This window comes from Onychomys torridus, chromosome X (assembly GCF_903995425.1).
Source record: "Onychomys torridus chromosome X, mOncTor1.1, whole genome shotgun sequence".
Taxonomy (NCBI): Eukaryota; Metazoa; Chordata; class Mammalia; order Rodentia; family Cricetidae; genus Onychomys; species Onychomys torridus.
The window spans coordinates 89,781,101-89,793,283 of record NC_050466.1 but is presented as its reverse complement, the minus strand read 5'-3'; the positions used below and the strand labels follow the sequence as shown (position 1 = coordinate 89,793,283).

Sequence of the window (12,183 nt, the reverse complement as noted above, 5' to 3'; positions counted from 1 at the left end):
GACCAGCCATTATAGCCTAATCTGAGAACTCCTGTCCTAGTGAGAAATCCTGTCTCAAAAAACAAGGTAGATGGCTCCCAAAGAATAACATTGATACACACACACACACACACACACACGCACGCACGCACGCACGCACGCACGCACGCGCGTACATACTTACCCAGATACTCACATACACACAGAAATATATATTTTTAAAATTGAGACAAGGTTTCTCTGTGTAGTGCTGGCTGTTCTGGAACTCACTCTGTAGACTAGGCTGGCCTCGAACTCAGAGATCCACCTGCCTCTGCCTCCCAAGTGATGGGATTAAAGGCATGTGCTACCACCCCTTGGCTGTTGGTCTCTTCTTAATTACACTGAATTCTTTAGCTCCAGCTGGCCAGCATCCACTGATTCTTAATTCAAAATATCAAATGGTCCCAGTAGAGTCTTTAAGGGACTCTCAATGTTTCCTCTGGAACTTCAGAAGCCAGGCCTCCATCATCCTTCCTTCAACATTATCTTCCAGGTTCCCACAGAACAGCCCACTGAACTCTGAACATGCAATGGCTTTTCCAGTCTGAAGTTCCAAACTCCTTCTACAATACTCCCCAAAACAACTTGGTCAGATCTATTACAGCAATATGCCATGGCCTGGTACAAATTTTTGTCTTAGTGTTTCTCCTGCTGTTATGAAACACTGTACTCAAAAGCATCTTGGGGAGGAAAGGGTTTATTTCATCTTATCTCATGTATCCCATCATCCAGGGAAGTCATGGCAGGAAGTCAAGGCAGGAACTTGGAGGTAAGAATCAATGCAGAGGCCATGAAAGAGTGCTGCTTGCTGCTTACTCCTTATGCTTGCTCAGTGGGTGGTAATCCATGACCCACTCAAGGTTGGCACTACCCTCTGTGGAATGGGCCCACCCACATCAATCATCAATTAAGAAAATGCACCACAGGCTTGCCCACAGGCCAAGCTAATAGAGGCATTTCTCAAGTAAGATTCCCACTTCCAAAATAGCTCTACCCTGTGTCAAGTTGACATCAAAACTCGCCAGCATGACTTGTAATATTTGAAAAAAAGACCCAAATGTCCATCAATAAGTCTATGGTATGTCCATGTAATGAAATACTACTTAGCCAAAAAGGAAATGAATTATTGATACATGCAGTAACAGGGTCAAATCTTGAAACTATTTAGTTGAATGGAAGAGGCCAGACTAAAAAGTCCAAATTACCCGGCAAGCATGAGATCCCAGGGTTGAAGGCCAATGTTATAAAAAAGGTTGTGGTAGATTTTGTAGGTAAGTTAAAGATGAATATAAAGAATTTCAAGGTAAAGGAAAAAATAGAAAACAAGAAATTAGACTCAAGACAAAGAAGTAGAAGCATATAGAGACATACAGGGCTTCTAATTCATTTCTGCAGACCAAATCATCACTCTTTTCTCTTTTAGTAAGGCTTCTTTATTTCTGTTCTGAGAAGGTGAAAAATTACGTCAGATTCTCCTCCTTTCTCTTTTTGGTTCTGTTTTCCCCCTCATTTCTCAATTTTGCTAACTTTTAAACTTTCATGTTCAATAATGAAGACTGTAATCATGTGTTCAGATAGTCAAAGGCAGTGTTTTACCTCCCAGTGTTTCAACTTAAAAATGGCATTTTATTCCTTCGACATTCTAATCATTACTTGAGAGACAAGAAGCCTCTTAACAGGGTACAAGGGACTCATTTACCTTACATAATGTTTATAAATAATTTGTTGTATTAGATTGAAATAATTAATTAGGCTATTTCTATTAGATTGTTCCTAATAGTTTCTTATAATTGAGAAATTGACAGTAACCAATTTTTTGTGCAAGAATACAGTTACATTAATTTTAATGGTGAAACCCTGGAAATTCAGCAAAATATGAAGCTACAAAAGTAATACATTAATTTGATTAAATATTTCCTTTAAAATTAGTAATTGAAAACAATAATAATCTAGATTAATATGTACAAAATAAGATTAAATGGAAAGAATAAAATATGAAATTGTATATAAACTGTGATAACCACAATTTATATAAAAGATAAAGTTAAAATGTTATATAGAAAAATGAAGGTATATATATTAGCATGGTGATTTATGGATGCTGTCTTTAAAGATTTTTATCATTGTTCTTTTAAAACAGCTTTTTGATTTTCTAGAGGTTGGGTAGCACTTTTTAGACTCTTCGTGTTTTGAGTGTAATAAATAACTTCTGTCTTTTTGGTGTGGGGAATGAACCCATGGCCTTGTGCATGCTAAGCATCTGTTCTGCCACTGTGGTACAACTCCTCTGAACTTGGAATAGAAAAAAAGTAAAAACAGAGTAAGAGAAGAAACTTAGAACTCAGTTAAGTAGGTATTGTTTTGGTTGTGTAAAAAATTAAATCTGTGACAGTTTGGCTGGCTGTAGAGGATAGTTGGGAAATTTAGAGTGAATTTTGGAAATACATGATTTTATTGTTTTTTAACTTTAGGTACAAAATTACACTGATGCTTTGAAATGGTACAGTTATTCTCTGAAGTTGTATGAATGTGATCAAGAGGATCTGGATTTGGTCAAGCTGAAGAGGAACATGGCTTCCTGTTACTTACGTTTGAAACAACTTGATAAGGTGCTTTAATTTACCTATTCTGTTTTCAGAGGCAATAACTATTCTGTGCAGTGGCACATAGGTAGATGCAGTGCTTTGACTTCGCAGCTACTTAGGATGGCTGACAGTGCCTTTGTACACGAATAAGGTCAAATTGACAGCTTCTTGATGTGTATACTGCAAACATGAAGCAGAACTTCCTAAAGGAGAGAGGGTTTGGAACTATTAATTCCTCGACTTACTCTCCTTACACTTTATCTTTGACCATATTCTGAAAGGCTATTTGCTACTAGCCATCTGCTAAAACAGACTAAAATGGGAAGGTCTACATTTTTGTTAGACATCATTGAGAGCTGATACTTGCATGAAGAAGCTAATCTTTTACTTTTAGGTTACCTTGTATTTATAACCACTCAAGAACCATTTCGTGCATAATTCTTCATTAGGAAAAAATATAGAAGCTAAAAAATGAAAAAGCTTTTGTGAATGACAGAGCCCGTTGTATTTCTGATAGCATGTGGGGCATTTCTTCCTTTGAACATCATACAATGTGCACATAATCTGGGTTATTAGTTCTTAGAAGAACACAAAATGAGAAGGACAGTATAGACTAATTGGAATATGAAAGTTTTTGTTGTCTTTTAAGTTTTACTGTTAGATTTCAGGGGAAATATATGAATAAGAGTAGTGATTTGGTAGATTTTTGAAGGTATATGTATTATCAAGTTTCTCTAGAAGAACAGAACTAATAGAATGAATACATTCAACAATGGCTGTTTTCATTCTGGAGGCTGAGATTCTGGTACCTGCTCAGTATATGAGCTTGGGTGCCTCAGCAGTCCCAATCTGATGCTTAAGGCCTAGAAGATTTCCAAAGAGCCACTGTCTTCAGTCCCCATTGGCAGGCTGAAGAAGCTGGCTTCTGATGTCACTGAGCCAGTGGTAATAGCAGCAAAGTAGAAGTGTTCATCATCAAGAAGAAAAAAGCTATATCTTTGGATCGTCTTCTGTCTGGGCTGTGGCCAGGAGGCACTGCTGTAAACTCTGTAGGTGGGGGATCCTCTTCCCTAACTTATCCTTCCAGAAAATACTGCTATAGACCTGCTCAGACCAATGTCTCTTAGTTAATTCTAGATCTAGTCAAGTTGAAACCAAAGTCATAATCTATCTTTTTTTCCCTTTTTTATTTATTATATTTGTGTTTTAATTTTACACATCAGGCATGGGTTCCCCTGTAATCCCCCTCCACCCCCACCTTTCCCCCAGCCCCTCCCCCCATTCCCATCTCCTCCAGGGCCAAGACTCCCCTGGGGATTCAATTCAACCTGGTGGATTCAGTACAGGCAGGTCCAGTCCCCTCCTTCCAGGCTGAGCATGTGTCCCTGTGTAAGCCCAAGGTTCCAAACAGCCAGATCATGCACTAAGGACAGGTCCCGGTGCCACTGCCTGGGTACCTCCCAAACAGATCAAGCTATTCAATTGTCTCACTCATCCAGAGGGCCTGCTCCAGCTGGGGGCTCCACAGCCTTTGATTCATAATTCATGTGCTTCCATTAGTTTGGCTATTTGTCCCTGTGCTTTTTGCAATCTTGGTCTCAACAATTCACGCTCTTACAGTTCCTCCTCTTTCTCTGAAATGATATTTACATGATGGATGAAGAAGAGAAAAACAGATGTTCATGTCAGTGGTTGCAAGCTCAGAAAATCACACATCAATGCCTTTTGCTAAAATAAAGATTTTGTGAAGATTAAGAACAGAAAAATGTTAGCATTAACTGTAAACTTGACACAACTTAGAGCCATCTAAAAAATTACAAGAAGGGCAATACAAATTGACTAGGTCCAGTCTTGCTCTACAAGAAACAAATTTTTGTATGGTACAGGAGTTTGGGCTCAGGGCTGCACATATACGAAGAAAATGGCCTGCTCCTGAAGCACATCCATAGCCTGAGGCAGTACTTCTTAACATCTCCGACTAATGACAGGATTGGTTCTTGAGTTAGTGCAGAACTGACCTATAATTGGAGTTCAAATGTTAGCAGTAAGGAGAAATTAGGCATGCAGGAAACCAGTATGTTTTAATAGCACGTGCTCCACGTGCAACTGTGTCATTTAAAGCCAGCTGGGAGAGGAAGCCAAAGGTTATTTTGAAATGTTCAAGGTAGTCTTGTTGTTATTTAACATATTTCTCACTTCATCCTTCCTGTCTTCCTAGCAGACACTTTGGATACTTTTCACATGTAAAGAATACTTTCCTATGTAGAGGGAGGAAAAAGCCAGTCCGTCAGTGTTTTGCTATGCCCATCTTGCCATAGTCTAACTTTGATAATTTCATTGTCTGCCATTTTGATTGCTTCATTTGAGCAGTATGAATATTGCTGAGAAATTTTAGGAAACTACATTTGTTGTATCTGCTAAATTGTGTTTTATTTAGCTAAGTAGTCAATAATACTGTTGTCTTTCTTTCATATTTCCCACAGTTGTAATTCTAAAACTTTTTTGTCCTTAATTGCTACAAAATCTCATTTCTCTTAGCAAAAGTTCTCCATATGTGATTTGCTGAGCTTGTAGCCACTGACCTGAACTTCATCAAATTTTCTCCTCTTCACCCATGCTTTCTTCTCTCTTATTTCAGAGAAAGAAGTACTTTTTCTGGTGACTGTATTCTGCACATCTCAATTCTAGTTCATAAATATTTCTCTACTATTTCTGTCTCCTTTCATTACAATTATTTTGAAGTGTTGTTTATTAAAAGAAATCCTTCATCCTTCAGTTCTCTTCACCATTGAGTTCCTCTGTTCCCTTTTCTATTGCCAAACCTTCTAACCCAAAAGAACTATGTATATGTTTAGTACTTATCCATTTAAAAGTATTTATTGAGTACTACATGTTAAGTAATGTTGGTATTGAGAATACAATAATGAATAAATAGGATAAAAATATCCTGACCCTGAGGAGTTTTTATTTTTTCTGGAAAGATCATTCTTTGCAGTATTATATGTTACAGATGTCAGCAGTTTTTTTGTAAAGAGCCACGCAGCAAATACTTAAGATTTTTCAAGTCACATGGTCCCTGATGCAACACTCAGCTCTGTTCTTATACTTAACACTGCCATAGGTAATATGTAAACAAGTGCTCATAGTGTGCTCTAAGGAGACCTTTATATTTAGGAATACTAAAGTTTGAATTTCATTTGATTTTCTGGTGGCATGAAATATTTGCCTTCTGATTCATTTCAACCATCTAATACCACTAAAACTATTCTTAGTCTGTGGACTTTGCAAAAGCAGAAGGCGTTTCAGAGTTTGCCAAAGACTGTCGTTTGTTGATCTCTGCTAATTAAATAGTGATAAGTACTAAGAAGAAAACCTGAGCAGGAAAGGGCAATGTTATATGATCACAAAATGGTTGTAAGAATTAAAGCAGCCACAAAGATAAGACTGCTTAAGGAATATTTATCTTTCATGTTCTACTTACATATTGTTTCTACCGACTATATAAAGCTCTAAATACCATACCCTTCCATTATAGGACTGAAAATGAGCTGTGGTCACTGCACATAATCTAGTGGTATTCACTAGATGGCACTGTGGCTTCTGTTTGTACTTTTATTAACTCAATGATTTTGAAGGTTTTTGTAATGATTTTATTGCCTTCCCTTCAGATACATCTGTATGGGTGTAAATGAAAGCACTTAATGAATTATGAGGTGAAGATTAGTTTTAGCTCAGCTGATGAAGTAAATACTGTAATAAACACCCAACTTAAGGTTTCAAGTCAACAAGTAATTGTTGAATGCTTACTCTGTAAATGGTACTATAGAATAAGTAGAAGATATACCTATTCCCTTGTATAGATAGGTTTTAAAATATTATTTCAGAGACAAGATTTACATGTATAATATAATTATAAAGTAACAAAAGAGAAAACATTTATGCAATGCTTGATTCCATGATTGAAACCTATGAATGAAAATTTCAATCATCACAAGAGGACCCTATCTGACAATTAGACTTGTCCAAAATTTAGGTTTTTTTTTTTAAAGATATAATGAACTCCCTTTTCTTGAAGGTATTTAAATACAGAAAGACTGGCCACTTCATCTTAATGTTATTGAGTATATTTACATCAGAAGAATTTCAAACATCAGGTCTCTCTCAACTGTATGGTTCTTATAATATAATTTAATAAATTCTAGTTTGATAATATAATTTAACAAATTTGATTCTGATAATATAATTTGATAAATTCTACTATGGTCAAAGAAGACTGTGGAGGACTATGTAGATTTTTAAACTTTAGAACTAAAGAGATATCAAATGATTGCTATGTTCGTGAAGAAATAACAGTTTAAATATAATTTAAATATTGAAATATACTCACTTTAAATTATCTAATTAAATAATTTTGGCAAATATATATCCCAGTGTACCCACTATAACCATCTGGATATGGAATGTCTAGAAAATGCATTATGTAAAATTTTTTTTACTATTTTCCTTTCTAATTAATCCCCATCTCAATTCCCAGGTCCAAGTAGTGAGTTATATGTCTTCTATCACTATAGGTTAAATTTGTCCTTCTTAGAGTTTCCTATAAAGTATCCATCCTACTATATATCAAAATTTATGCCTGGGCAAGACATATTCAGGGAGGTCGGTATTGCAAATCTCTCGATATTGATAGTGGCTATGTAGTTTTGGTCACTCTGTGATAACTTAACTGGTTTTGTACTGATAATATGTGTTTTTATTTATAGATGCTGTATACAAGTACAATTTTACTTAAAATATTGTAGGCTAGTACTGAGGTAGCATTTAGTGAGAAATGCATTAAATGTTTCACATAAATATATTTTAAGAAAATTATAAATGTAAAAGCAGATATTCTATCTCTAGAGATTACTAAAACAAGTGTAAGATATATCCAAAGAGTATTTTAAAAGAAAAATATTTACCTGCAGAAATTTCCCATATATTGAGCAAACAGATAGTAGAAGGAACCCAGAAAGCCAAAACCATGTTCTTTGAAAAAACTAATAAAATGGGCAAACTTCTAGTAAGACAAACAAGGAATAAAAACGAGAGAAAGAAAAAGACGAAGAGAATATTTGTATTTGAACAACTTTATGCATGAGTGCATCCTTAGAAAAAATAGAATTTGCCACACTGAATAAGAAAAGGACCAGGAATATATAAGCAGTCTCATAAGTAACTATTAATGTGATTTAATCAATAGTTTAAAAATCCTCAAACAAGATCCAAACCCAAATAGTATTATTTTTTAATTTTATTCAACTTAAAATGAAACCTATCCTAAATTAATTTTTGTGCACAATACAGTATTGCTGACTTCAAATATGGTATTTTATGACAAATTTTGATAACATCTATCTTGCTTGCCTGTAACTATATAGTTATTAATTTGTAACTCCCCACCAATCTCCTCCAGTCCCTGGAAATCACTATTTTACTCTTAAATTCTATGAATTTGACTATTTTAGATATTGTAAAGAAGTAGAATCATACATTATTTGTTTATCTAAGACTGTGTTATTTCGACTAGTACAATATCTTCAGAGTTTATCCCTGTTATGACACATTGCAGAATTTCTATTAAGACTGAATAATATTTCATTGCATGCACACATTTCTTTACCTATTTATCCATTAATGGACATTTATGTAGCCCATATGTCTTCATTATTATTGAACAGTCCTTTGAATGAACAAAAAATACAGACAGATGATATTCTAATATTAGTTTTTATGGATAATAACCCAATGAAGGAATGTTGGGTTATATGGTAATTGTATTAGTCAGGACTATCTAAAGGAACAGAACTGATAGGATAGTACACACACACACACACACACACACACACACACACACACACACACACTATACATATATACATATATCTCCACACATGCATACATACATACTAGTGGACTTAATAGAGTGGCTTACAGAATGTGGTCCAGGTAGTCCAACAAACAAAGATTCTCTCCCATTCTCTATATTTCTTTTTTGTTTGAATGATTTTTTTCCTTAACTGTACAAAAGCTTTTCAGTTTTATGAGGTTCCAGGTGCTAATTGTTGGCCTTAGTTTCCTTCTTCTGCATGTGAACATCCAGCTTTCCCAGGACCATTTGTTGAAGTTACTGTCTTTTCTCCTGTGCATGGTTTTATTTTCCCTCTTTGTCAAGTAACAGTCATGCAGTTTTTTTTGCCTTTGTCAGGTAACAGTTGACTGTAATTTCAAGTACTCAAGTTTGGGTCTTCTGTTTTATTCCATTGGTCTGCCTGTTTGTTTTTGTGCAAGCACCATATGGTTTTTGTTACTACAGCTCTATTATATATTTTGAAGTCTGGAATAGCAATCTCTCCAGTGTTACTATTTTTGCTCAGGATTGCTTTGGATATTTGTGATCTTTTCTGGTTCCATATGAACTTTAGGATTTTTTTTTCCTATTTCTGTGAAGAATGTTGGTATTTTGATTCAGATTACATTGCATCTGTAAATTGTTCTTTGTAGGATGGTCATTTCAAATTATTAATTCTATTGATCCATGAACATGATGTGTCTTTCCATTTTTTAGTGTCTTTCTCAATCTCTTTCTTTTAAGATGTGGAGTATTCACTGTAGAGGTCTTTCATCTCTTTGGTTAGGTTTATTCTAGGATATTTGATTGGCTTTTATGCTGTTGTAACTGGGAGTGTGCCCATGATCTCTTTCTCAGTGTTGGTTGTTGGTGTGTGGAAAGGCTACTGAGATTTGAAAGTTGTTTCTGTACCCTGCCATGTTGGTGAAATTGTTGATAGTTTCTAGTGGAATTTTTTTGATCTCTGTGTGATAAAATTAACCAATTTCTAGCATCTCAGAATAGAGTAAAGGCAAACAATGAACTCAGTGATAAAATTGAGAAGCTCCAGATGTGTAAAAATAGTCTACAAGTTTCTAAGTGCTCCATGGGAGAAAATCTTCTCTCCAGCAGCCACAGGGCCCAAGTTGTGGAAAATCAAACCAAGTACTCATTATAATGTTGATTGAATTACAGTGAAAGTTCAAGACCCAGCCTTGGAGGGTGTTGGTAGTTAAAGTAAAGGCATTAGTTCATAAAGAATGGGATCCTGCAATTTGGGATGGGGATGTGAGGGATGATCTTATTGAGGCTGAGAACATTGAACCCTTAGATTCTCAAGGGTTTATCTCATCTGAGGAAGTAGTCTCTCCACCCTCAGCAGATGTTCTCCCACACCAACCCAACCCATGAAATAGTGCTTTTCCCACCTTTGACTGAGGAAATTAAACCTTCATTGTCTGTTAACCATCAGTGACTTTTACTTATGTCCCTTAGGACCCATCAATAGTTGCCTCTAGACCTGTGGCAAGACTTAAGGCTAAGCAGGCTTCTAGAGGGGAGATTGAAAGTGTAGTTCATGGAATGAATTTTTAAGGGTGTGGGATAATGGTAAGGAACATAAGCATAAGATTGTTTATTTGTATGGGCCTACAGAATGGAGATACCAGGTTTAACAGGGAAGCTCACACAGTTTAACAAAAGATGTCAAAAGTTTGTTTGAATAGCTGGCTGAAGCATTGTCAAAAGATGGCCTACTGCAAAGGAGATGGGCATGTCTCATATCCCCTAGCTTAGTGCTGATGAATGAATTTTAAGGCTCAGGGAAATTGCAATGCTAGAGTGGGTATGCTGTGGAAAACCGAATCCTCCACAATGGGAAAGCCAAGAAGCCACGCCTTTCACTAATCCTGACACAAAATAGTGAGAGGGGTACAGCACATGTGAAGAGCTTTTGTTGTTTCCCTTTTCTTTGTGATAGACCTTAGGATTGGAGATGCTGCTGCTCAGTTGGATGAATTAAATGGATAATTAAATACTGTGGATTTAATTGGACCAAGAAGTAGCAAGGGCAGCAAGTTGGCAGCACTGAATCTACAAAGGCAAGGTGATCGTAGTTATGGTAATGGGCAGCACAAAGTAATGTCCACATGACCTACCATGTAATGGTCAGCACAGGCAAAATAAATTTTATGGTGCCATGACTCCTATGGACCTTTGATAATGTCATGGTATTTATAGGTATGACATAGATAATAAACCTACTGAATATTTGCTTGATCTGTACAAGTAGGAAAATTCTCAAAAAAAAAAGTATGGAAGGGTCTATTGGATTGTGGCAAAAGGGAATCTCAGCCTATGAACCAATTTCTAGACTTCAGCCAGTTTGCAGACCCATAACCCCTTGAATGACAGGATGCTCGGGTTCCCCTGAGGAAGGACCTTGATAAAATACATCAGAGTTTTACCATTAGCCTTTCTCTAGACCATCCCCAGAGGACTTATGGCCTTGTACAAGGGTATCTATACACTGGGGGAAAGGAAACTATCAGGCTTTCTGGGGTCTATTGGATTCTGGTTCTGGATTGATGCTGATTCAGGGAAACCCCCCAAAACACTGTAGTCCTCCAATTAAAGTAAGGAATTATGAAAGTCAGGTGATTAATGGAGTTTTGGATGAAGTCTGACTCATAGTAGGTACAGTAGGTCCTCAAACTCATCCTGTGGTTACTTCCCCAGTCCCAGAATGAATAATTGGGATAGATATTGTCTTAGTTAGAGTTTCTATTGCTGTGAAGAGACACCATGACCACAGCAACTCTTATAAAGTAAAAACATTTAATTGGGGTGGCTTACATTTCAGAGGTTCAGTCCATTATCATCATGGTGGAACGTGATGGTGTGTAGACAGACACTTGAGAAGTAGCTGAGAGTTCTACATCTTACTCATGCAACAGGAAGTAGTCTGTTTCATTGGGCGTGGCTTGAGCATATATGAGACCTCAAAGCCTACCTCCACAATAACACAGTTCCTCCAATAAGACAACATCTGCTCCAACAAGGCTATACCTCCTAATAGTGCCATTCCCTTTGAGGGCTATTTTCTTAGAAACCACCACAGATATACTTAGAAATTGTTGTAATTCTCACATTGGTTCCCTGACCTGTAGAGTAAGGGCTATTATCGTTGGAAAGGCTAAATGGAGCCTTTAGAATTGCCTCTGCCAAGGGAAACACTGAACCAAAACCAGTATCACATCTCTGGATGAATTGCAGAAATTAGTGCTACCATCAAGAACTTAGATGCAGGGGTGGTAGTTCCCACCAAATCTCCCTTTAACTCTCCTATCTGGCCAGTGCAGAAGACAGATGGATCATGGAGAATGACAGTTACTATCAAAACTCAATCAGGTAGTGAGTCTGATTGCAGCTGCCATACCAGATTTGGTATCCTTACTTAAGCAGATTAACATGTCTCCTGGTACATGGTATGCATGCAGCTATTAATCTAGCAAATGCCTTTTTCTCAGTACCTGCTAATAAGGACCACCAGAAGCAATTTGCTTTCAGTTGGCAAGGCTAGCAGTATACCTTTACAGTTTTAACTCAAGGTATATTAACTCTCCAAACTGTGTTATAACTTAGTTAGATAGGATCTTGATTGTCTCTTCCATGAAATATCACAATGCTGCACTATATTGATGACAT

General features: G+C 36.5%; 1 protein-coding gene across 1 annotated transcript in view; it reads left to right on the top strand.

The window, feature by feature from the left end:
- The window catches only part of Tex11 (testis expressed 11), a 301,157-nt gene that overhangs the window by 119,056 nt on the left and 169,918 nt on the right, over nt 1-12,183 (top strand). The window contains exon 15 of the mRNA XM_036174947.1: nt 2,493-2,630. Coding sequence (XP_036030840.1) covers nt 2,493-2,630 — 138 coding nt within the window. The remainder of the gene's footprint in view (nt 1-2,492; nt 2,631-12,183) is intronic.